Raw genomic sequence first — 27,902 nt, forward strand, 5'->3', positions numbered from 1 at the left:
ATGCAATCCTGACTGTGGAAACATATCGTAAAGCTGTCAAGTCTTACTATAGCTGCTTGAGGTCTAAAACAGAAAATGCTCCCCCTAGTGGTAAATATATATATTTGTAAGAAAATATATAATATTTTTCATATAGAAATGTTTGCAAACAGTGCACACATTGCATTAATACATTTTAATTACTATTTTAAGATTAATTTCACCCAAAAACAAACTACAAGAAAACTGGTGGGACCTTCCCTTTAAATTATGACGGTTTCTTCCAGTTTCTGCTTCTCCCTAATATCGTTATAGAACCATTATATACATATAATGCAGCATGAAGAGGCTCAGAGAAGGAGGCAGTGAAGGTGTGTAAGTGTCTGATGGGGTCACACAGCTCATAAAAGGACAACTGCCCGGCCTCATAATCCAGATATATCCTGACTCTATAACTGGAGATCTTGTCAGGTAACTGGATCACTTTATTATCATGTGTCACTGAATACTGATCATCATCATCAAAAAAATCATCAAATCTCCACAAACACCAGGACTTGTTATTATATCCAATCACTGACTGACGCCCCCTCCTGTCTATACTGGGATAACACATCCCCACCCTCCACCACCCTGATCTACTGATCTCCACATCCCAGTAATGTCGTCCTGAGGTAAATCCTCTCCTGCTCATCACCTGATAATCCTGGAATCTCTCTGCTGTTTCTGGACGTTTCTGATTCTCTCCTGTCCAGGTTGCAGTTTTCAGGTCGTCTGATAGAAGGAGATTATTAGCAGCTGTGGTTACATCCAGTAATATGTCTGCAGGATCCTCCACATAGATCCCGCTCCTTATACCTGATATTACGTCATATAATGTGTGTAATGTGTGTGAGATCACAGCCACATCCAGGTCATCTCCATCATGGGGCTGTTTATCATGTCCTCCTGTGTCCTCATCACCTCCCTCCTCCTCAGGATCACACAAGTCACCGGTGTCTGGATCCTGTAAGACAGTCAGTGGATCCGTCATGTTACACAGCTCCTCAATGTGTCTCATCTTCCTGGACAGCTCGTCCTTCTTTATTTCCAGCTGATGGATCAGAGCAGACAGTGACAGTGACTCTTCCTTTTCCTGCCTGGAGATCTCACTCAGGACCTTCTTCTCCAGGTCGTCCACCCGTCTCCTGATGTCTGTACACAGGGCAGTGACTCTCTCGGCTTCTCCAGCTGCTTGTTCTTGAGCTTTTCTCTTGCGCTCCTCCAGACTCCCGACTCTTTCCTCCGTCTCTTCTCTCTTTGTGATCAGTTTCCGGAGGACATTTCTCACTTTCTCCTTCTTCTCTGAGGCCTCATCCAGCATCTCCACCCGGTGTCCACGATGTTCCCCAATCAAACGACACACAGATACAAGCAGCGTCCTCGGTGCAGTAATATTCCAGAATCTTCTTATGGACAGAACATTTCCTTTTCTCCAGAGAAGTGCTGGGATCAGATAAGACGTGTTCTGGTGATTTGCTGTGAACCCTCAGGTGTTTATCACACAGAGAAGCCTCACAGAGTAGACAGGATCTAACAGCAGGTACCGGAGAGTCCACACAGTAAGTGCAGCAGATCCCGGTGATCTCCTTTTGTTCTTGCTGAGAAATCAGGAAACGTTCTGTGACATTATGAACATATAAGTTCCTCATCAGTGCCGGCCGCTCCTGTAATTCTTCTCTGCAGTCAGGACAGGAATAAACTCCAGACTTGTCCTGTGTATCCAGCACACGACCAATACAGACCCGGCAGAAGTTGTGTCCACATCTCAGCATTACAGGATCTGTATAAGTGCTCAGACAGATGGAGCAGAGCAGCTCGTCTCTCAGATCAGCAGACGCCATGGCTGACGGAAGAAGAGAGAAAATAAACTACAATTATTTAGTCAGAAAGTAAAGTTTGGGTTCAGCTATGTAGACACAGGATACGGCAAAATTATAACAGGTATTCAGTCCTCTATATATGATGTATGAATATGTACAGGGCCGGTATCAGCACCCAGCGCACGCGGGTAAGTGCCGGGGCCCTGAGCAGGTGGAGGAACTCACTCACCATCAGGGTCACTGGCGTGCTATGGGGGCCCGATTCCCCGCTTCTTGCTCCAGGCCCCGAGATTTGCGATACTCGCCTCTGCCTGTTTCTGGGCTGCGGTGTGTTCCGTCCTCTGACTGTGACGGTTCAGGTGAGAGGGCGCGATGATGTGATTAGTGTGCGCCCTCTGCCTGAACAGTCACAGCGCAGAGAGCCAGAAGACGCCGAGGAGTCGGACAGCGTCGAGAGGTGAATATTTTTTAATTCTTTTTTAAACCCCTTTACCCCCAAAGGTGGTTTGCATGTTAATGACCGGGCCGATTTTTACAATTCTGACCACTGTCCCTTTATGAGTTAATAATTTTGGAACGCTTCATGGATCCCGTTGATTCTGACATTGTTTTCTCGTGACATATCGTACTTCATGATAGTGGTAAAATTTCCTTAATATGAAATTTGAAATTTGACGAAACTTTTGAAAATAATTTCGCAATTTTCCAACTTTGAATTTTCATGCCCTTAAATCACAGAGATATGTCACATAAAAATACTTAATAAGTAACATTTCCCACATGTCTACTTTACATCAGCTGAATTTTAGAACCCCTTTTTTTTGCTATAAGGGAGTTATAAGGGTTAAAAGTTCACCAGCGATTTCTCATTTTTACACCACCATTTCTTAGGGACCACCTCACATTTGAATTCACTTTGAGGGGTCTATATGAAAGATAATACAAAGTAAATGACACCATTCTAAAAACTGCACCCCTCAAGGTGCTCAAAACCACATTGAAGAAGTATATTAACCCTTCAGGTTCTTCACAGGAATCTTTGGAATGATTAAAAAAATGAACATTTAACTTTTTTTCACAAAAATATTACTTCAGATCAAATTTGTTTTATTTTACCAAGGGTGACAGGAGAAATTGGACCCCAATAGTTGTACAATTTGTCCTGAGAACGAAGATACCCCATATGTGGGGGTAAACCACTGTTTTGGTGCATGGCAGAGCTTGGAAGGGAAGGAGCGTCGTTTGACTTTTCAATGCAAAATTGGCTGGAATTGAGATCGCAAGCCATGTCACGTTTGGAGAACCCCTGATGTGCCTCAACAGTGGAAACCCCCCACAATTGACACCATTTTGGAAAGCAGACCCCCCTAAGGAACTTATGTAGATGTGTGGTGAGCACTTTGAACCCCCAAGTGCTTCATAGAAATTTATAACGTGAAGCCGTAAAAATAAAAAATCATATTTTTTTCACAAAAATGATATTTGCCCCAAATTTTTAATTTTCCCAAGGGTAACAGGAGAAATTGGACTCCAAAAATTGTTGTGCAGTTTGTCCTGAGTACGCTGATACCTCATATGTGGGGGTAAACCACTGTTTGGGCGCACAACAGACCTCGGAAGGTAAGGAGAGTTGTTTGACTTTTCAATGCAAAATTGGCTGGAATTGAGATCGGACGCCATGTTACATTTGGAGAGCCCCTGATGTGCCTCAACAGTGGAAATCTCCTAATTCTAACTCCAACGCTAACCCCAACACACCCCTAACCCTAATCACAACCCTAACCATAACCCTAACCACACCCCTAACCCGAACACACCCCTAACCCTAATCCCAACCCTAACCACAACCCTAAGCCCAAACACTCCCCTAACCCTAATCCCAACCCTAAGCCTAACATACCCCTAACCCTAATCCCACCCCTAACCATAACCCTAACCACACCTCTAACCCTGACATACCCCTTACCATAATCCCAACCCTAACCCTAATCCCAACTGTAAACGTAATCCTAACGCTACTCCAAACCCTAACTTTAGCCCTAACCCTAATGGGAAAATGGAAATTAATACATTTTTTTAATTTTATTATTTTTCCCTAACCAAGGGGGTGATAAAGGGGGGTTTGATTTACTATTTATAGCGGGTTTTTATGTTTGGCAGCTGTCACACGCTAAAAGATACTATTTTTTGCAATAAAAAGCATTTGCATCACCACATTTTGAGAGCTATAATTTTTCCACATTTTGGCCCACAGAATCATGTGAGGTTTTGTTTTTTGCGGGATGAGTTGACGTTTTTATCGGTACCATTTTCGGGCACATGACATGTTTTGATTGCTTTTTATTATGATTTTTGGGAGGCAGAATGAACAAAAAACAGCAATTCATGAATTTTTTGGGGGGTGTTTATATCGTTCCGCGTGTGGTAAAATTGATAAAGCAGTTTTAATATTCGGGTCAGTGCGATTGCAGCGATACCTCATTTATATCATTTTTTATGTTTTGGCGCTTTTATACAATAAAAACTATTTTATATAAAAAATAATTATTTTTGCATGGCTTTATTCTGAAAGCTATAACTTTTATTTTTTCGCTGATGACGCTGTATGGCAGCTCACTTTGCGGGACAAGATGACGTGTTCAGCGGTACCATGGTTATTTATATCTGTCTTTTTGATCGCGTGTTATTCCACTCTTTGTTCGGGGGTATGATGATAAAGCATTGTTTTTTTTAATATGGGGTTCACTAAAGGGGTTAACTAGTGGGACAGTTTTATAGATCGGGTCGTTACGGATGCGGCGATTCTAAATATGTGCACTTTTATTGTTTTCTTTTATTATTTACATAAAGAAATGTATTTATTGGGAAAAAAAATCTCTTAGGAATTAAAAAAATATATTTTTACACATGATAATATTTTTTTTTTACTTTTTTACGTTGTCCCAGGATGGGACATCACTATATAAAGTCAGAGCGCTGATCGGACACTTTGCACTGTATCAGATCAGCGATGTGACATTCAGTGAAGGAGGCTTGTGGGCGCCTGCTCTCAGCAGGCACTGAGAAGCCACCTCCCTGCAGGACCCAGAAGGACCCCGCGGCCATCTTGGAGCCAGGGGTCTGAAAGGAGAACCTCAGGACAACGCAATCATATCACATTGTTCTGAGGGAAGCACACAGGGAGCCCCCTCCCTACGGGATGCTTCTCTATGCCTCATGTTTGATCGCAGTGTTCCAGGGGTTAAAGTGCCGGGTGTCAGCTGTGAAAATCAGTTGACACCCGGCCACGATCACCCCTGTGATCGCAGCCGAATGCTAAGGGCTCATACTCACATGCGAGAAACTCGGATGAGTCTCGCACGGCAATACCTGGCGCTGCACCCGGCACTCAGCAGCAGAGCGTTCAGCGCATGTATTGGTATGCGGCCGCATGCTCCGATCTGAGTGCCGGGTGCAGTGTCGGGTATTGCCGTGCGAGACTCATCCGAGTTTCTCGCATGTGAGTATGAGCCCTTAGACGTACTATCCCATCCGTGGTCATACGGGCCCAGGTCACATGGACGGGATAGTACGTCTGATGTCAGAAAGGGGTTAATGTTTAAAGCAGTATGTGGGGGCCATTTACATATAGAGCAGTATATGGGACCCATTCTGTATGAAGCATTATATGGGGCCCACTCTGTATGGAGCATTATATGGGGCCCACTCTGTATGGAGCATTATATGGGGCCCACTCTGTATGGAGCATTATATGGGACCCACTCTGTAAGGAGCATTATATGGGGTCCACTCTGTAGGGAGCATTATATGGGGCCCACTCTGTAGGAAGCATTATATGGGGCCCACTCTGTACGGAGCATTATATGGGGCCCACTCTGTACGGAGCATTATATGGGGCCCACTCTGTATGGAGCAGTATATGGGGCCCACTCTGTATGGAGCATTATATGGGGCCCACTCTGTATGGAGCATTATATGGGGCCCACTCTGCGTGGAGCATTATATGGGGCTCATTATATTGTATGGAGCATTATATGAGGCTCATTATTCTGTATGGAGCATTATATGGCGCTCATTATTCTGTATGGAGCTTTTTATGGGGCTCATTATTCTGTATGGAGCATTATATGGAGCTCATAGTTCCTTATATGTATTTTTGCACAGTGTGCCAACACATGGTCCTTCAGTCTGATTCAGTGGTATGTTACCCTAAGGGTTTTATGCATTTTTTGCTATGGGGATTGCCCTGCACCAATGTAATACTACTATATTGCACTTTGCACTTTAAAGAAAGTTTTTTTTCTCTGTTTATGCACTTTTACAGTGATTATAATATAGATTTATAGAAGATATATGTGGGTCCTGGACGGTGCTTGGCTCATTCTGCAAAATACCTATAAGGAACGATGAGAAACATTGCAGCAGCGTATGTAGGTTAAATCGCCAATAGGATGTAATTCTCTCTCTCTCCCACTAGAGGGCGGCATAATAATAAAGGAATAGAAAAGATCGTCCTATAGATCAAAAATCTCTTTATTGATTTTGTATGAAAAAAGTGCGGAGATTTGTGGCTGCAATTCCTGACAATGTTATGGTGAATATAGTTCCATGGTCCAATATAATGAGGACGGTTTGTGTAAGAACAATTATGTATTTTTTAAGCACTATCTAACATTTATACCACTTCTTATTTGACGGTACCATGTATTGTCTGATCATGTACTACTTACAAATGATATGTTTTATTAATTATTGTGTTTAATAAAGAATTATTGATTTTATTAAGAGTTCTCCAAATCTTTTTGATAGGATAATTTAATCGTTGATTCAGGAGAATTAGTATTTTGTGCCCAATACTATCGGATATACCTTTAATGTATGCACTTTATTGATTTCTGTAGCATAATTAATAAATAGTGCTGGACATTCCCCTCAATGCACAGATAAGAAACTTCTGTGAGGAATTGGATAGTAAGAATTGTTTTGAAAATTTTTGAGAGGATACTATTCCTTCCTTTGCCACTAGATGGCAGTGTAACAATAATAATAAACACAAAACATATAATAATAATAATAATAGTTATTAATAATAAAATAATAATAATAAAATAATAAATAATATTAAAAATAAAAAAAATAATAAAATAATAATAAATAATAACAATAATAAAAATAAAAAATAATGATAATTATCATGCTAAAAATAATAATAATAATATTATAATAATAATAATACATTATATTCAGCTTTGAGCGTTTTTTTAAGCTTAACAATAGAGATGTATAACTATATCCTCTTCTTTCATTTGAACTATTTGTGGTCTGATTAGATCTTTTTATTTTGATTCCACTTTGGGAAATATGTGAAATTCCACATTTATATATTTCAGACGACTTTTTTAAGTATAATCCTGCCATAAATAGTATTTTGATCTTACTGTTACCGCATCTTCCCTAAACGCACCATGTGTGCTCCAGTCGTGCACTACCTGACCGTCTCTGTTTTAATGGATTAATATCGGGTGTAATAAAGATTTGTTCATTATTAAATAGAGGTCTCCAGTTTTTTTGATCGGATGAATTGATTTAAATAGGAAAGAACCTGGACATGTTTGGTGTCTGCGAACTCGTAATGACCTGGAGAACGGTAGCGGCAGCTCAGTTTTAGGATTTAGGGAACAAGGTAAGAAATAAAAATTGTGGATTTGCACTTTTTTTGCAATTTGACCGCACTTGAACTTTTTCCCTGTTTTCCAGCACACTATACAGTAAAATAAATGGCGTCGTTCAAAAGTACAACTCGTCCCACTAAGAAATAAACCCCTCACACGGCCATATTGATGGAAGTTAAAAAACAAACACAGAAGGCGTGCGTGCTTTTCTGTCTGAGCTCCCTTCTTCCCAGAGACATGACTTTCTGTATATACTGTGGATCCTCCATCCGGATTTATATTATGTTCGTTACAATTAGAAGTTTGAAATGTTCCTATAAAAAGTTGTAAAAGAAACTCGGAAAAAACAAATAAAAATGAATAAAAGTTGAAGAATCTGAATGTATCAACAGAAGAACTTCCACAAATAAGATTCTGGACTCGCACACGGCTCCTTAATGCTCGTCCTAAGGACGTTTCCCACTGATCGAGCTGATTTTTTTGCTCTTATTTGAGCAGCTCTTACCTTGGATCCTGCTTTTCCTCTGCCGGCTGCTAGTGATGTGGAGGAGACTTGGAGCAGTGTGAGCAAGTGGGGAATGGTTGGCAATGCTTTGTTGTGCCTGGGCTCCTCCCACATAAACACATACATTACTGTGATTGGCTGCTCAGTGTAGTGAGTGCACTGCACACATGATCTGTGATTGGCTGCTCAGGGTAGTGAGTGCACTGCACACATGATCTGTGATTGGCTGCTCAGTGTAGTGGGTGGACACATGGCCTCTAACAAGGCCAAGCTTTTAACCCCTTAAGTGTGCAGTCATGGAATGCTACCTTTTTTTTTATTTATTTCTTCTCTTTCATTTTCTCCTCCTCTTCTATGAGCTGTAACTTTGACTTTGTCAGCGGGAAAATAAAAAATATTGTGTGGGCTTGTGTTGTTTTTTTATTTTATTGGTGTGAAAAAAATTGAGAAATTCATAGCAAAAAAATTACTTGAGTTGCAATTTTCCAAAACATCTGAGACTAATATACACTCACCGGCCACTTTATTAGGTACACCATGCTAGTAACGGGTTGGACCCATTTTGCCTTCAGAACTGCCTCAATTCTTCATGGCATAGATTCAACAAGGTGCTGGAAGCATTCCTCAGAGATTTTGGTCCATATTGACATGATGGCATCACACAGTTGCCGCAGATTTGTCGGCTGCACATCCCAAAGATGCTCCATACAAGGCAGGATGGATCCATGCTTTCATGTTGTTTACGCCAAATTCTGACCCTACCATCCGAATGTCGCAGCAGAAATCGAGACTCATCAGACCAAGCAACGTTTTTCCAATCTTCTACTGTCCAATTTCGATGAGCTTGTACAAATTGTAGCCTCAGTTTCCTGTTCTTAGCTGAAAGGAGTGGTACCCGGTGTGGTCTTCTGCTGCTGTAGCCCATCTGCCTCAAAGTTCGACGCACTGTGCGTTCAGAGATGCTCTTAGGCCTACCTTGGTTGTAACGGGTGGCGATTTGAGTCACTGTTGCCTTTCTATCAGCTCGAACCAGTCTGCCCATTCTCCTCTGACCTCTGGCATCAACAAGGCATTTCCGCCCACAGAACTGCCGCTCACTGGATTTTTTTTCTTTTTCGGACCATTCTCTGTAAACCCTAGAGATGGTTGTGCGTGAAAATCCCAGTAGATCAGCAGTTTCTGAAATACTCAGACCAGCCCTTCTGGCACCAACAACCATGCCACGTTCAAAGGCACTCAAATCACCTTTCTTCCCCATACTGATGCTCGGTTTGAACTGCAGGAGATTGTCTTGACCATGTCTACATGCCTAAATGCACTGAGTTGCCGCCATGTGATTGGCTGATTAGAAATTAAGTGTTAACAAGAAGTTGGACAGGTGTACCTAATAAAGTGGCCGGTGAGTGTATATTAAATGTTGGGGCACATATGATGCTTTGATTTCGTAATATGCAAATTGCCTCTTCGCCTGCAGCGAGGGACCCCGGACCTCTGCTGCGCTTAGCGAGCGGTGTTCTGTCACTCACTGAGGTCCCGGGCCGCTCGCTGCAGGCGTCATTCTCCCCGGTTCCTCTCCATGAGCGGTCAAGAGCATTACAGGGGGACGATTAGGACAGGGGAGTACATGGATTTTTTTTTTTTATTTTATACTTATTTTTACAGTTGGACACCACTCTCATCATGGCCCCCGCTGGTGCTGATCGCAGCAACCCCCAACCTCCGCGGCAAGGTAGGGATACTACCAGGCCAAAAAATAGGGTCAGTACCCCAGGTGTCCTTGTATGCGACCCAATTACGGCTTGCTCTGAGCAACCAACACCCCTGATCCCAACTATTCAAAATATTTGTGAATTCAGTCCCTTACTAGATAAGATTTATATCCATTCAGTGTCTCCATCATTATGGCTCATTAGGAAAAAACTTTTTTTTTTGATAAGGCAAAATGGGGTTAAATATTAATGAGAAACAACTAGGAAAAAAAAAACCCCAAAAATAAACTTTTAAGTTAATTGTAGAAAAAGTATATGTGATTATATATGAAACCCTTTAAAAAAAAGGGACTATAAATGGGTTAATTGTAATATCAGGAACAATAATACACAAAAACTGGAAGAGAGAGATTCCCAGACTGGAAAAATGGGTTAAATTAAATGAATAGAAATTCTCCCACGCATGCTTAGTTTCAAAAGACGGAATCCGTCGCTGGATTCCTACTTTTGATGGACAGCGACGGATCCTGCGCCCATAGGCTTCCATTATAGCAAACGACAGTCAGCGACGGATCCTGGGCCCATAGGCTTCCATTATAGCAAACGACGGTCAGCGATGGATCCTGCGCCCATAGGCTTCCATTATAGCAAACGACAGTCAGCGACGGATCCTGCGCCCATAGGCTTCCATTATAGCAAACGACAGTCAGCGACGGATCCTGCGCCCATAGGCTTCCATTATAGCAAACGACGGTCAGCGATGGATCCTGCGCCCATAGGCTTCCATTATAGCAAACGATGGATGGCGCAGGATCCGTCGCTGTCAGACTTTGACGTTCAGAAAAAAAAGTTACTATGTCAGTTGTCTCCAGCCGACGGATGAAGAATTTACTACGGAAACAGAAGGCCATCCGTCCTCTTTAGTAGCAGCTTAGTGTGTTTCAGTCATTATATATTGGAAAGACGGTGTATGGTGGTGACTTTGGTCTTTGTATAGAGTGTTTTGTTATGTAGAGGTGATGGTAATATTATGCAATTGTTTTGTAAGGGATTCAGTGATTGTGATGAATAAGAAATGTTCACATGAGAATTGAGGGAACTAAATTGAATTTACTTAATAAAAGATAAGAAATAAACAGTCACTGAATTAACACATAAAGTAAAATAAATATATGTGCATCAAACCCAAGCAGCAATCAGCCTGTGTGTCCATTTCCAATCTCTCTCTTCCCCAAGGTTCCATCATCTTTTATATGTTAAATTGCCCATTGAGCCTTATGTAAAGCCTTCTGCTCCTTTATCTCTGTAGTAAGCTCGGTTCTGCTCCATTATCTCTGTAGTAAGCTCGGTTCTGCTCCTTTATCTCTGTAGTAAGCTCAGTTCTGCTCCCTTATCTCTGTAGTAAGCTCTGTTCTGCGCCTTTATCTCTGTAATAAGCTCGGTTCTGCTCCCATATCTCTGTAGTAAGCTCGGTTCTGCTCCCATATCTCTGTAGTAAGCTCGGTTCTGCTCCTTTATCTCTGTAGTAAGCTCGGTTCTGCTCCATTATCTCTGTAGTAAGCTCGGTTCTGCTCCTTTATCTCTGTAGTAAGCTCGGTTCTGCTCCCATATCTCTGTAGTAAGCTCGGTTCTGCTCCTTTATCTCTGTAGTAAGCTCAGTTCTGCTCCTTTATCTCTGTAGTAAGCTCGGTTCTGCTCCTTTATCTCTGTTGTAAGCTCAGTTCTGCTCCCATATCTCTGTAGTAAGCTCGGTTCTGCTCCCATATCTCTGTAGTAAGCTCGGTTCTGCTCCCTTATCTCTGTAGTAAGCTCGGTTCTGCTCCCATATCTCTGTAGTAAGCTCGGTTCTGCTCCCATATCTCTGTAGTAAGCTTGGTTCTGCTCCCTTATCTCTGTAGTAAGCTCGGTTCTGCTCCCATATCTCTGTAGTAAGCTCGGTTCTGCTCCCTTATCTCTGTAGTAAGCTCGGTTCTGCTCCCTTATCTCTGTAGTATGCTCTGTTCTGCTCCCTTATCTCTGTAGTAAGCTCGGTTCTGCTCCCTTATCTCTGTAACATAGTAACATAGTAACATAGTTAGTAAGGCCGAAAAAAGACATTTGTCCATCCAGTTCAGCCTATATTCCATCATAATAAATCCCCAGATCTACGTCCTTCTACAGAACCTAATAATTGTATGATACAATATTGTTCTGCTCCAGGAAGACATCCAGGCCTCTCTTGAACCCCTCGACTGAGTTCGCCATCACCACCTCCTCAGGCAAGCAATTCCAGATTCTCACTGCCCTAACAGTAAAGAATCCTCTTCTATGTTGGTGGAAAAACCTTCTCTCCTCCAGACGCAAAGAATGCCCCCTTGTGCCCGTCACCTTCCTTGGTATAAACAGATCCTCAGCGAGATATTTGTATTGTCCCCTTATATACTTATACATGGTTATTAGATCGCCCCTCAGTCGTCTTTTTTCTAGACTAAATAATCCTAATTTCGCTAATCTATCTGGGTATTGTAGTTCTCCCATCCCCTTTATTAACTTTGTTGCCCTCCTTTGTACTCTCTCTAGTTCCATTATATCCTTCCTGAGCACTGGTGCCCAAAACTGGACACAGTACTCCATGTGCGGTCTAACTAGGGATTTGTACAGAGGCAGTATAATGCTCTCATCATGTGTATCCAGACCTCTTTTAATGCACCCCATGATCCTGTTTGCCTTGGCAGCTGCTGCCTGGCACTGGCTGCTCCAGGTAAGTTTATCATTAACTTGGATCCCCAAGTCCTTCTCCCTGTCAGATTTACCCAGTGGTTTCCCGTTCAGTGTGTAATGGTGATATTGATTCCTTCTTCCCATGTGTATAACCTTACATTTATCATTGTTAAACCTCATCTGCCACCTTTCAGCCCAAGTTTCCAACTTATCCAGATCCATCTGTAGCAGAATACTATATTCTCTTGTATTAACTGCTTTACATAGTTTTGTATCATCTGCAAATATCAATATTTTACTGTGTAAACCTTCTACCAGATCATTAATGAATATGTTGAAGAGAGCAGGTCCCAATACCGACCCCTGCGGTACCCCACTGGTCACAGCGACCCAGTTAGAGACTATACCATTTATAACCACCCTCTGCTTTCTATCACTAAGCCAGTTACTAACCCATTTACACACATTTTCCCCCAGACCAAGCATTCTCATTTTGTGTACCAACCTCTTGTGCGGCACGGTATCAAATGCTTTGGAAAAATCGAGATATACCACGTCCAATGACTCACCGTGGTCCAGCCTATAGCTTACCTCTTCATAAAAACTGATTAGATTGGTTTGACAGGAGCGATTTCTCATAAACCCATGCTGATATGGAGTTAAACAGTTATTCTCATTGAGATAATCCAGAATAACATCCCTCAGAAACCCTTCAAATATTTTACCAACAGTAGAGGTTAGACTTACTGGCCTATAATTTCCAGGTTCACTTTTAGAGCCTTTTTTGAATATTGGCACCACATTTGCTATGCGCCAGTCCTGCGGAACAGACCCCGTCGCTATAGAGTCCCTAAAAATAAGAAATAATGGTTTATCTATTACATTACTTAGTTCTCTTAGTAAGTTCTCTTAGTTCTCTGTAGTAAGCTCGGTTCTGCTCCATTATCTCTGTAGTACACTGGGTTCTGCTCCATTATCCCTTTAGTAAGCTTTCAATTCTGAGTGTCTGAGTAAATGGTCTGAATACTTATGACCATGTGATATATCAGTTTTTCTTTTTTAATAAATTTTCAAAAATTTCTACATTTCTGTTTTTTTTTCAGTCAAGATGGGGTGCAGAGTGTACATTAATGAGAAAAAATGAACTTTTTTTGTATTTACCAAATGACTACAATGAAACAAAGAGTGAAAAATGTAAAGGGGTCTGAATACTTTCCTTACCCACTGTATATAGATAGATAGATAGATAGATAGATAGATAGATAGATAGATAGATAGATAGATAGATAGATAGATATTGTGAACTATAGCAAAAAGTCCGAGGCCGCACACCATTGCAAATGAGTTCAAAAAGTGTTGACGTTTAATAGCCCATCATGGCGACGTTTCAGCTCACGGAGAGCCTTTCTCCAGCTGCCTTCCCGAGATTGTGGAATTTAAGGATCCACCATTAATATCATATAAAAGGTCTAGGAATCTAAGAGATCGTCTTGTTCGCTCAGATATGGGCCCTAGAGAATCCTCCCTCCAACCTTCCCTTACTGGAGAAAGGCGAGTAGGCGGCTCCCCTTGTCTCAGGTGCATCATTGCAGTAACATGTTGAAGGGTGATCATTTTTTTCATCCGGTCACCAATGGAACATTTACTATTAATCACTTTTTGACCTGCCCAAGTGATGATGTCATTTACCTTTTGGAATGCCCGTGTAAGTTGTGGTACGTGGGTGAAACTACGTGGGATCTCAAAACCCGTATAAGTCACCACCAGTATACCATACGAACGAAAAAGTGCGATTTACCAGTTTCTAAACATTTTATGGATTGTGGACAGAGAAGAATCGGAAGTTCAGGATTATTGGTCATATACCCCCATTGAGGCGCGGAGGTGACAGGGTTAAACGTTTAAAGATCAGAGAACGTAAGTGGCTTCGAAGACTGAACACATTGAAGCCACAAGGTCTAAATGTGGATCTTAAGTTGCAGGTCACATTCTAGTAGAATTGCCGTATATGTTCCTTGTCATCTGGACTTGGGGTCTTCCTCTCTGATGGGTATAGCAATGTGATGGTATTAATTACAATTGTTAATTTATGTTTTCTAGATATATTGAGAAGTATGAAAGAAGATTTTTTTCTCTGAAGATCAGGGTTCACGGCTTACCCTATTCATGAAGTCAACTATTGGAAGGCTTTTTTCATTACATTTTTTTTTGTTATGTTTGTTTTATTGGATATGTGAATAAAATGGAATCCGAGTGGGCATTTATGGCGGTTCTCTTTACTCACGGTTATTGGAGATTTGGTTGATGTTCCCAGTGGTAACTGAGGATGCGATCATGTCTGTCACAGGGCATTGGTCTCCCTTGGTCCTTTATGGTACGTGACCAGCCCCAGCAAATGGGGGTGTACGTACCATTATGGGTTAACTATGGCCATCCCAGCACTGTTGGGTTATGAACCTATACCACATGAGACATCTAATAGGAGTGTATGAGGGTTTATGCCCCTTTAAAATACTTTTTAGTGTTTTAAACTCCTTTTGTCTTCTAAACTCCACTGCCCAGAAGGTGGCGCTGTTACAACATATGCCCCATGTGTGGATTACCATTCATTCTGACAGCAGGCGGAGTCTGGGGATTGGTTTTCCAGCAACCAAGATGGCGCTGGCTCTGTAAGCCGTCTACTGCACACGTGCGGATGGGCGCGAGCTTTTTGTTATGTGGTTCTGTTTTTTTTTTTCCTTTGGACATGTGCACTTTTTGCAGCAGGATGCCGAATACGGCATGTATATGTGATTGCAGGATGGGGTGCGCCATGAAATGATTCATGAAATGCAGCTGAGTGCAGATTGCTAATTAACACTGAATCGTTTACTGTCTGTTATCTCATGTTTGTGTATTATTGCACTGCACTTTATTACACTCGCACTTATCTCTGGCCACTATTTGCACTTTATGTAAACTGTCTCTCATCAGCTGTTAGAACCTTTTTACACAAATACTATTAAGTATGTTTCAATTGTCTGTATGATAAATACCAGGTTTGTACACCATTACCGTGCTGGAGAAAGGCTCTCCATGAGCTGAAACGTCGCCATGATGGGCTATTAAACTTCAACACTTTTTGAACTCATTTGCAATGGCGTGCTGCCTCCGACTTTTTCGACTCTCTAGATAGATAGATAGATAGATAGATAGATAGATAGATAGATAGATACACATATGTATGTAATACCAAGCCCGAGATTTAGTAACGAACAGGTGTCAGCCAGATACCCTCATTAATAAAACGGAATATAAAGAGTTAAATAATGACACACACACACACACACACACTCTGTGTGAAACGCAATATCTGTTTATTTAAAAAAAAAAAATTTCCATGGGCTCCCCCGTAATTTTCATAACCGGCGAGCGAAAGCCAATGGCTGAGGGCTCATGTTAATATTCTGGGAAGGATCTAATAGCCATAAAGCTTCCCAGGCTATTAATATCAGCTCACATATGTTTGCTTAGCCTTTACTGGCTATTTTACAAAAAATTGACATGATGTCCCCTATAAAAATCGAACCCCAAAGGCTAAGCAGACAACTGCGGGCTGATATTAATAGCCTGGGACGGGGCCATGTATATTGGCACCCCCCCCCCCCCCCTCAGGCTAAAAACATCAGCTCTCAGCTGCCCCAGAAATGGTGCATCTTATAGATGCACCAATTCTGGCACTTAGCCTCGCTCTTCCCACTTGACCTGTAGCGGTGGCAAGTGGGGTTCATATTTGTGGGGTTGATGTCACCTTTGTATTGTCAGGTGACGTCAAGCCCACGGCCTAGTAATGGAGAGGCGTCTATAATACCCCTATCCATTACTAATCCTCTAGTTATATGGTAAAAAAGACACAGCCAGAATAAAGTCTGGAACTAAATAAACTGGAATAAAGGAATTTTCCCACGTAGTGGTGCTGCAAGTGATAGTATCAGAGCGATCACCTTCTGTCAGTGTATCAACGAAGTCTGGTAGAGCGGTCACATCTCCTGATGTGACTGTTCTACACGTGAATGTAAATATAATTTGGCCTGCACTCTAAATTTAGATCGGGGTGTGGTGAGACAGACCGTAAGGTCTAGTATCAGTATTATTGAAATCCACCGCACTCCCTGTGTGGAATATCTTAGAAACAAAAGGATTTTTTGAAACTTGCTAATTTATTCAAGTGAAAAACAGAAAATCAAATGTGACAGATCAAATAGTAGGCAGTACAAGCGACTCAGTGATTTGACGTTTCGACCCTCCCGGGTCTTACTCTAAAGTCGCACTTAATCCAGGATTTATGAGTGGCTCTTATGGTAACGAGGATGTTATCCCTGTAGTGTCAAGGGGCAGATACAGTCTTTTTGATACCAAGTATGGCCTAATAGTTGATTTTTCTCGGAGTATGACCTTGCTGAGGAATAGCAGCGGCGCTGTTACCCCTCTACAAGGCTTTATCTAGAACTGGCAAATCCATTAAACCACATACAACTTACCAGCAATTTAAGGCTGATACATTGGCACCTGCAAAAAAGGTTGTCTCCAGTGACATACCAACTTTCTATTTAAATTGCATATGCAAACAGCAGCAAGACGCTGAGGCACCGCTGCTATTCCTCAGCAAGGTCATACTCCGAGAAATATCAACTATTAGGCCATACTTGGTATCAAAAAGACTGTACCTGCCCCTTGACACTACAGGGATAACATCCTCGTTACCATAAGAGCCACTCATAAATCCTGGATTAAGTGCGACTTTAGAGTAAGACCCGGGAGGGTCGAAACGTCAAATCACTGAGTCGCTTGTACTGCCTACTATTTGATCTGTCACATTTGATTTTCTGTTTTTCACTTGAATAAATTAGCACGTTTCAAAAAATCCTTTTGTTTCTAAGATATTCCACACAGGGAGTGCGGTGGATTTCAATAATACTGTTCTACACATGAGATCGCCATGGGACACTCAGATTACCTGGACAGGGAGTATATGTTGGTTTATTATTTTACATTATTTCTAGGAGACGAGGGCGTCGGGGACTTGGTATGAGGTGAGAATAATGTGTTTTTATTTTTGTGTGACTATATATGTAACTGTGGGCATAGGCGCTGGCAGGTGATACTACTCTCCTATCAGCGGCACCTGTTGTCTCTGTTATCAGTGACAGCAGACATAGCCCGATGGGAGCAGTAGTCTCATCGGCCCACGCCTGTTTGTTTACCGCAGGTCACAGTCAGCTGCAGAGTCACACTGACATCTGCCAGCATGATCCCACAGCTCTGTGACCGACAGTACTGGCGGTAGCGTTACTGCACACAGCCGCACACACACACAGACAGACACGCACATATTCTCCGCTCACACATATTCTCCGCCAGGGTCAGACTGGGCAACCGAAGAACCGGAGGATTCTCCAGGCCCTGACACCTGCTGGCATACAGGGCCAGCAGCTGCCTTGGCGTCCCGCTGCTCCAGGGGCCCCCAGCCAGTGGGCTGTCGCTAATAGTGGCACACCATGCAGCTGCTATGGGGCCCCCGATGCCAGCGGAGAAGCAGCGGGTGACAGGAAGCCTAAGCCTGTTCCCGCTGCTAAAGTGAAATGAATATTCACGCATCCTCACGCCAACATCGGCGTGGAGAGTGATTACATTTCACTATAATAGCGGTTAGCGTTTGCCGCATGCTGCAGCTAACATTGCCCACTATCAGGGTCTGCAGACTAGGGCCTCTGCCCCCGCTCCCTCAGGGGCCCCCCAACCCACGCGGCTGCTATGGGGCCGTAAGCCAGGGGGACCCGTCGCCAGCACCGCCCCCAGCGTGCATTAATGTAGGAGAGAGACAGTCAGATGACGCTCCCTCTCCCATCATTCCCCTCGCCTCTGACACACAGCGGGTGCACGATGAGGTAACTTCATTGTGTACCTGCTGTGTGCGAGGCCGACTGCAGCACAGCTCCTGACATCGGAGCAGAGCCGCCGCCGGAATCAGCGTGTGAGCGAGGAAGAGGGGAGTATTGTGTTTTTTAAAATATATATGTATCTCAGTGAGTCTGGGGCAGCATTATTCCCTATGGGGGGCAGCATTATACCATATGGGAAACTACATTATACCCTATGGGGGCAGCATTATTCCCTATGAGGGGGCAGCATTATTCCCTACGAGGGGGGCAGCATTATACCATATGGGGGAACTACATTATACCCCATGGGGGCAGCATTATTCCCTATGAGGGGGGCAGCATTATTCCCTATGAGGGGGGCAGCATTATTCCCTATGAGGGAGCAGAATTATTCCATGTGGGGAGCTACATTATACGTGTGCACATACCCAAAGAGCTGACAGGACAGTGATTAAGGTGGGGGTGGGGGATGGCAAGAAAGTTATTCACAAAATAGGGGTGTGAAGTAGCATGCCCACAACATGGACCGTATATCCTACCCCCATATATCTCCTCTGTGACCCCCCAAAGACCAGCACACTGCTCTCCTGAAATACTCTGTGCTGCTGTCACCCTGCTCCCTCCACCATATATCTCCTCTGTGATCCCCCATAGACCAGCACACTGCTCTCCTGAAATACTCTGTGCTGCGGTCATCCTGCTCCTTCACCTATATCCCCTTTCTGACCTCGGATGGGATAGTACATCAGAGGAGTCAGAGGTCACAGTGTATGCAGGACTCTGCTGTGCTGGTTGTCATGGTGAGGGTAAGTTTATGTGTGAGGTCAGGAGGGGTTTGCAGGGTGGATGTAGCAGAGCCGTGTGTGTACGAGGTGTACGGAGCGGAGCCGCGTCTGTATGAGGTTTACGGAGCGGAGGTGTATGTGTACAAGGTGTGTGGAGTCGTGTGTGTACGAGGTGTGCAGAGCTGAGCCGTGTGTGTACTTGGTGTACAGAGTGGAGCCGTGTGTGTACGGGGTGTACAGAGCAGAGCCGCATGTGTACGGGTGTACAAAATGGAGCCCTGTGTGTACGGAGCTGAGCCGTGTACAGAGCGGAGCAGAGCCTTGTGTGTACGGCGTGGAGCCACATGAGTACAAGGTGTACAGAGCAGTGCCACATGTGGACGAGGTTTACGGAGTTGAGCCATGTGTGTACTGAGTGGAGCCGTGTGTGTGCGCGAGGTTAATAGAGTGGAGCCACCTGTGTACAAGGCATGCAAAGTGGAACCGTCTGTGTATGAGGCGTGTGGAGCCGTGCGTGTACGAAGTCGGTGTATGGTGGCGAGCAAATGTCATACCTCCCAACCGTCCCAGATCCAGCGGGACAGTCCTGATTTTGAGAGTCTGCCCCGCTGTCCCGGCCTGGAGCTTATTTTTCCCGTGGACACAGGAGTACACGGGGGAGCCCCGAGGAGCACTTTAAAACTCGCATGTGACGTTCCACTGGAAGCTGACCAGAAATGAAGTAATTTCGGGAGGAGATTGTGACGAAACCATGGAGGCACTTCAGGGAATGGTTCATATCCATCACCGTGTCCTCCCCCGGACAGCAGGATCACCTTGGAATCGGGGATGCCAGCCATGTGAGCTGATCATGATATGTCCTGCATCGTGAGACTCAGGTGGGCATTACAATGGGAGCCGGGCTGCTATAGTATCTTTATGGAATTTTTCTTTCTTGCTCTCTGTTCTTTCTTTCCCTCTGCTCATTCTTTCTTTCTCTCTCTGTTCTTTCTTTCAATCTCTGTTCTTTCTCTCTGTTTTTTCTTTCTCTCTATCTCTGCTCTTTCTTTCTATCTGTTCTTTCTATCTCTGCTCTTTCTCTCTATATTCTCTCTTTCCTTTCTTTTTTCTCTCTGTTCTTTCTTTCTTATTTTCTTTCTCTGTTGTTTCTTTCTTTCCCCTCTTTCTCTCTCTCTGTTCTTTCTTTCTTTCTCTCTCTGTTCTATATTTCTTTTTCTGTTCTTTCTCTCTCCTTTCTTTTTTTCCTCACTCTGTTCTTCCTTTCTTTTTCCTTTTGTTCTCTTTTTTTCTCCCTCTGTTCTTTCTTTCCTTCCCCTCTTTCTTTCTCCCTCTGTTCTTTCTTTCTATCTCCTTTCTTTCTTTGTCTCTTTCTTTCTCTCTCTGTTCATCCTTTCCCTATAAGCAACGAACAGAAAAAGGGAGTGGGGTGTTAAAAAGGTACTACTGGCCTCTCAGATCCTCAATATTAATCTGACCTGATAGCAAAATGGCTACATTTGCCCATAGGATGAATAGTATATACATGATCTCATTTATATGGTGCAAATAAGTGGTGCTTATAAGAAAAGGATGTTATACCCATACATGTTATTGTGACTTACTTGGGCAAGTGGTGACATATCCTATGGGCAACTATAGTCATTTTGCTATCAGGTCAGATTAATATTGAGGATCTGAGAGGCCAGTAGTACCTTTTTAACAACACCCCACCCCTTTTTTTCTGTTCGTTGATTATAGGGCACTTCCTTCACTGTTTACCCCTTTGTTTTTGTTTGGCTAATTTGACTTTTTACAATATTACCTAATGTAAGAAGAGAAATCTGGCATTGTACTATACCTATATTTATCTGCTGCATCTCTGCATCATGAATCGTGGTATGTGTTAAAGGGGCCCACTGAGACTCTTTCGCCCGGGACCCTCAAAAACCTGGAGCCGGCCCTGATCAGATAAGACGTGTTCTGCTGATTTGCTGAGAGCTCTCAGATGTTTATCACACAGAGAAGCCTTAGGGAATGTGCACACGTCAGGATTTCTTGCAGAAATTTTCCTGACAAAAACCAGACATTTCTGCCAGAAATCCGCATGCGTTTTTTTCATGCGTTTTTGACTCGTTTTTGAAACATTTTTTGCGCGTTTTTTTTCCAAAGGCATAGAATAGTGGAAAAAATGCAGAAAATCCGCAAAATTAATGAACATGCTGCTTTTTTTTTACCGCGATGCGTTTTTTTTGCGGAAAAAAAAGCATCATGTGCACAAAACATGAAAATAAAAAAAAAATGAATAAAAAAGATACTTACTCGATGGCGACCGCCCTGACGCTCACGCCGATGACCCTGTGAGGCGCTTTGAGGACCTCTTGATCGAGCCCCAGAATCGGAAGACTTAAAAAAAAAAAATTATGTGCTTGGATGTAGGCTAAAGGTACCGTCACATTAAGCGACGCTGCAGCGATATCGACAACGATGCCGATCGCTGAAGCGTCGCTGTGTGGTCGCTGGAGAGCTGTCACACAGACAGCTCTCCAGCGACCAACTATGCGAAGTCCCCTGGTAACCAGGGTAAACATCGGGTTACTAAGCGCAGGGCTGCGCTTAGTAACCCAATGTTTACCCTGGTTACCAGTGTAAATGTAAAAAAACAAACACTACATACTTACATTGCCATGTCTCTCGCGTCCCTTGCCTTCAGCTTCCCTGCACTGTGTAAGCGCCGGCCCTAAAGCACAGCGGTGACGTCACCGCTGTGCTTTGCTTTACGGCCGGCACTGACACATTCAGTGCAGGAAGCTCTGATCAGCAGTGTGGACGCCGGGGGACGTGACAGACATCAGAGGGTGAGTATGTACTGTTTGTTTTTTTTTTTTTTTTACAATGGTAACCAGGGTAAATATCGGGTTACTAAGCGCGGCCCTGCACTTAGTAACCCGATATTTACCCTGGTTACCATTGTAAAACATTGCTGGCATCGTTGCTTTTGCTGTCAAACACAACGATACACAGCGATCGGACGACCAAATAAAGTTCTGGACTTTATTCAGCGACCAGCGATATCACAGCAGGATCCTGATCGCTGCTGCGTGTCAAACACAACGATATCGCTATCCAGGACGCTGCAACGTCACGGATCGCTATCGTTGTTAAGTCGCTCAGTGTGAAGGTACCTTTAGGGTATGTGCCCACGTTGCGGATTCTGCTGCGGATTTTTCCACAGCGGATTTGGAAAATCTGCAGTGCAAAACCACTGCGGTTTTCACTGTGGATTTTCACGCGGTTTCTTCTGCGGATTCCTCTGCGGGTTTTCAACGGCACTTTCCTATTGGTGCAGGTTGAAAACCGCTGCGGAATCCGCACAAAGAAGTGACATGTTACTTCTTTTAATCCGCTGCGTTTCCATGCTGAATTTTCCGCAGCATGTGCACAGCAGTTTTTTTTCCCCATAGGTTTACATGGTACTGTAAACTTTGGGAAAACTGCTGCGGATCCGCAGCAAAATCCACAGTGTGTGCACATACCCTTATGTGTTGTGTACTGTGATGTCTGTGATGATGCGGTTCTGCGATGCATGTAAGAAACTTACCAATTGCGAGCCCGCCCCGGGTATTTCTCCACCCCATCCGTCTCCTTCTGGAAGCACCTCTGATGCTGCAGCTTATTGTTATACAAAAATTATATATTAATAATATATATATATATATTATGTGAACATCACCAAAAAGAGAAAAAACAAAAGAAACACATTTATTTACCTCACAGCACTGACTACGCGGGGGAGGGCTCCCAGAAGAAGACATGCTGTGGCTGGCAGGCTATGGCTGGCAGGCTGTGGCTGTGGCTGGCAAGCTGTGGATGGCTGGCCTGGGGCAGGTTTATGCTCTGGCGGCAGGTCTGTGTCTTGCTTGCTGGCTGGTAAATGGATGAGTGAAGCCCTACATAGCAGGCTTTATATACACCTTTCCTAATCGGGGCTGGCCAATTGTATCCGAGCATGTGCAGTTAAAAAAACGCAATCCAACTCCGGATTCTGTCATGTGACGGATCCGGTGCCTTCCAGCGCCCATAGGCTTCTATTCTAGCAAACGCCGGATCCGGTGCTGTCCGTTTTTTTTTTGCCGGAGACAAAAAACTTTACTTTGTCCGTTTTCGATGGATCCGGCGAACGACGGATGAAACTTGAGGCCATCCGTCACTAATACAAGTCTATGAGAAAAAACGGATATAGCAGCATCATTCGTCGGATCTGTTTTTTTCTAAATTTGCCGGATTGAGCCTGACGGTGAAAAACTGATGTGTTAAAGCAGCCGAATTCCTACTTTCTTACTCTGCACACAGATAAAGTTCAGCGGCTCTAAATGACAAGGTGACATATGCTTTGCTGAATCACATTAGCACTGAAAAACATAGATTTTCAAAGGTCTATTCCTGCATGGAGCACAATAGAAGCAGCGTACAACACACTTCTATGAATGTGCCCTGCTGTCTTTGCCTGTGGACCTCACTAATGGCGCTAGAAAAAATCTGCCGGAAGGTCGATTTCACAGCCACACAGGACACAGCTAAATTACCTGACTTAGAAACAACCGTCTAGCTAACTAGCTAAAAACTATCAGCACCGAGGACTAGCGTCAGGAGCAGCCTCTGTGCGCTGTTATAGTGACAAAATGGCGCTAAAACAAGATGTCCGCTCTTTATATAGAGAGGGACATGTGATTTCAGCAGCCAATGGCACAAGCCCTTGTGTCTGGACATTGTGGATGTTTCCTGCACCCTGATTGGCTAGCCACAATTTAAATACATAAAGTTAGAGAAAAAAAATTACAAGCACGCGGCCCCTCTGAGCTCTCCTCTCCCCATCCCCTCATCAAACATGTGCCCCCCGCTCATCATACACCACCACTATCCTAGCCAAAGTGCTGAAAATACTTTAGTGGCAACGCAATTATTTTCCTGCACTTTTTACCGAATGAATATAAGACAAAAATGCTTGTGATTCCGAATGTGCCATATTCGTGACGAATTTATGTTTGACGATTGTTTTCCAAACATATTTGCTCATCTCTAATCAAGATCAAGGACCGTTGGGTTCAGTTGTAGGACAGTAGACTGAATCAAAGCAATAAGGACACTTCTAAAAGAAAATAAAGAATGGGCAATTCGAATACTGACCCTATTTGGGTCAATGTATGCAATGGATTTTTTTCACTTACAAATTGCATGAAACTCGCGAAAATCTGCAAGTAAATTTTGTATTTGAATTTTTTTTTAATGTTCAACATTTTATATTCCTGCTGGATTGTTGCTTCTTGCTCCTGTGATATCACATTTCCTTTCTCTAGAAAGCGACACCTTTTTCTATTTTTCAATATTTATTTTATTTTTTTATATATTTTTTATATTTTATATCGCTTCCTGTAGAAATCATTAGAGCAACACTTATTTTATTCAGAAAATGGGCTCCACATTGATGTCTATGACCCAAAAAATACAGCAAAATGCAGAAACAATGGACATGATAAATGTTAAACATTTGCACCATTCAAGTTACAAGCGGAAAATGAGGCATCGTGCACAAAACATTCCAAAGATCTCATTTAATTTGCCGGTACTTTATTCTGAACAGTTTTTTTTTTTTGTCATTTCAAAAAAATACATCATATATAATAATCCTCTAGATATTATTACAGGACAGAATCGGGAAGTTCATGCGAGAAAACCCTCCAGAATAGTAGAATTAAAACAATTATGCAAAGAGTGCGCCAAATATTAATTCACAATAAAAGAATCATTGCAGATATATAACCAGTTATTAGTTATAAGGGGCAAACACTTGGAATTTTAACACATTTTGATCTTTCAGCTCTCAGGTCTTTATTTTATATTACAATTAGTTGAATGATCTAAAACATTTAAATGCAACAAATCTGAGATATTCTCTATCGTATCAATGGATGTATCACGTTATAATGGTTTCACCCAGTTTATAATGGTTTCACCCAGTTACTTCTTCTCCCTAATATCTTTATAGAACCATTAGATACACATAATGCAGCATGGAGGGGCTCGGAGAAGGTGACAGTGAAGGTGTGTAAGTGTCTGATGGGGTCACACAGCTCATAAAAGGACAACTGCCCGGCCTCATAATCCAGATATATCCTGACTCTATAACTGGAGATCTTGTCAGGTAACCGGATCTCTTTACTATCATGTATCACTGAATACTGATTATTATTACATCTCCACAAACTCCAGGACTTGTTATTATTTCCAATGTATGAGCTACCTCCCCTCCTGTCTATACTGGGATAACACATCCCCACCCTCCAACCCCCTGATCTACTGCTCTCCACATCCCAGTAATGTCGTCCTGAGGTAAATCCTCTCCTGCTCATCACCTGATTATAACCCTGGAATCTCTCTGCTGTTTCTGGACGTTTCTGCTTCTCTCGTGTCCAGGTCGCAGTTTTCAGGTCGTCTGATATAAGGACATTATTATTAGCTGTGGTTACATCCAGTAATATGTCTGCAGGACCCTCCACATAGATCCCGCTCCTTATACCTGATATTACGTCATATAATTTGTGTAATGTGTGTGAGATCACAGCCACATCCAGGTCATCTCCATCATGGAGCTGTTTATCATGTCCTCCTGTGTCCTCATCACCTCCCTTCTCCTCAGGATCACACAAGTCACCGGTGTCTGGTTCCTGTAAGACAGTCAGTGGATCCGTCATGTTACACAGCTCCTCAATGTGTCTCATCTTCCTGGACAGCTCGTCCTTCTTTATTTCCAGATGATGGATCAGAGCAGACAGTGACAGTGACTCTTCCTTTTCCTGCCTGGAGATCTCACTCAGGACCTTCTTCTCCAGGTCGTCCACCCGTCTCCTGATGTCTGTACACAGGGCAGTGACTCTCTCGGCTTCTCCAGCTGCTTTTCCTTGAGCTTTTCTCCTGCGCTCCTCCAGTCTCTGGACTCTTTCCTCAGTCTTCTCTCTCTTTGTGATCAGTTTCTGCAGATCATTTCTCAATTTCTTCTCCTTCTTCTCAGAGGCCTCATCCAGCATCTCCACCTGGTGTCCCCGATGATCTCCGGCCAAACTGCAGGACACACAGATACAAGCAGCGTCCTCAGTGCAGTAATATATCTGGACCTTCTTATGGACAGAACATTTCCTTTTCTCCAGAGAAGTGCTGGGATCAGATAAGACGTGTTCTGGTGATTTGCTGTGAACCCTCAGGTGTTTATCACACAGAGAAGCCTCACAGCGAAGACAGGATCTAACAGCAGGTACAGGAGAGTCCACACAGTAAGTGCAGCAGATCCCGGTGATCTCCTCTTGTTCTTGCTGAGTAATCAGGAAACGTTCTGCGACTTTATGGAGATTTATGTTCCTCATCAGTGACGGCCGCACCCGAAACTCTTCTCTGCATTCAGAACAGGAATAAACTCCAGACCCGTCCTGTGTATCCAGCACACGACCAATACAGACCCGGCAGAAGTTGTGTCCACATCTCAGCATTACAGGGTCCTTAAATGTAGATAAACAGATGGAGCAGAGCAGCTCGTCTCTCAGATCAGCAGACGCCATGGCAGACGGAAGAAGGAAGAAATGAAACTGAAAGTGTCTATTAGGCCGGGATCACACTACAGCGAGATACGGCAGAGTCTCGCAGGTTAAAACCAAGCTCTGGCACCGGCACTCTGGAGCGGAGCGTGCAGCTCCATGTGTTGCTGTGCGGCCGCACGCTCCGCTCTGGAGTGCCGGTGCCAGAGCTTGGTTTTAACCTGCGAGACTCTGCCGTATCTCGCTGTGTGTGATCCCGGCCTTACTCAGTACTTAGCAATGTTGTAGTTACACCCATTCACTTAACTTCTTGAAGAATCTGGCACCAGATTTTTTCTACCCCTCCTGAGAGAATCATGATGTAGGGGAAAATACCCTAATTACAGCAATTTATCACTTCCTTTAATGGGTCCTGTATTTTTTTATTAACCCCTTCACAAAATTTTACATAAATATACGTCATGGTGGGGAAAGGGTTCACGCAAAATGACATAAATTGATAGCAAAACTATAACATAAACATATAGCTGACCTTCCACTGTCACCTCGGTGCCATTTAACCCTCTAAACGCTGTGATCGATATCAATCGCAGCATTTAGAAGGCTGGGAGAGGGAGGGGTGCTCCTTGTCCCTTCAGATTGGCCCTCCTGTGACGTTATCACAAGGACCCTATCGTTGCCATGGCAATGAGAGGTCATCCTGACCACATCCTGTGCACCCAGCTACCGCAAGCCTTCTTCCCATTTTTCCTGGGAAGTACTGTTAATTAATATATGATTTGAATAATACCTTCCCAGATGGTACATTATAGGTATATTTTGCCGTTGGCTACCCCCTTCTTTTTTCAATTTGTGTTTGCTGTGTTTTGCACAGGTCTTGGTGGTATCCCTATGGATTATAAAGCAAAAGAAAAGGCCTGGCTAGGCCAAGTGGAACAAGTATTCGGGGGCAGTGTGGGTGCTCCACAGCCTGATGATCGCAAATGGGAGGATCTGTGTTCCTCCATTCAGGACCTTTTAATTAAGAGAACTAAATTATGGTGGAACCGTGTGTTCCTCGAAAGATATGTGGCCGCTAAAATGATACCAAGGGGGTTGAGAGTCCGTGTAATTCCCACCTTTCCAGTGGAAGATGCCCAATTTATTTCTAATTGGGAAGAGATCTGTAGTACATGCTCATTAGCACTAATTAAATTACTGATTAATC

The 27,902-nt window shown here is 43.3% G+C and overlaps 1 protein-coding gene across 1 annotated transcript; it reads right to left on the reverse strand.

Moving 5' to 3' along the window:
• On the reverse strand, positions 1–26,751 carry LOC143775155 (uncharacterized). The gene is given in 3 exon segments (XM_077262996.1): positions 1–1,382; positions 1,384–1,889; positions 25,112–26,751. Coding segments are annotated over 3 exon segments (3,249 nt in total). The 5' UTR covers positions 26,720–26,751; the 3' UTR covers positions 1–247.
• Positions 26,752–27,902: the final 1,151 nt, after the last annotated feature.

Source organism: Ranitomeya variabilis, chromosome 5 (genome assembly GCF_051348905.1).
Source record: "Ranitomeya variabilis isolate aRanVar5 chromosome 5, aRanVar5.hap1, whole genome shotgun sequence".
NCBI classification, from domain to species: domain Eukaryota; kingdom Metazoa; phylum Chordata; class Amphibia; order Anura; family Dendrobatidae; genus Ranitomeya; species Ranitomeya variabilis.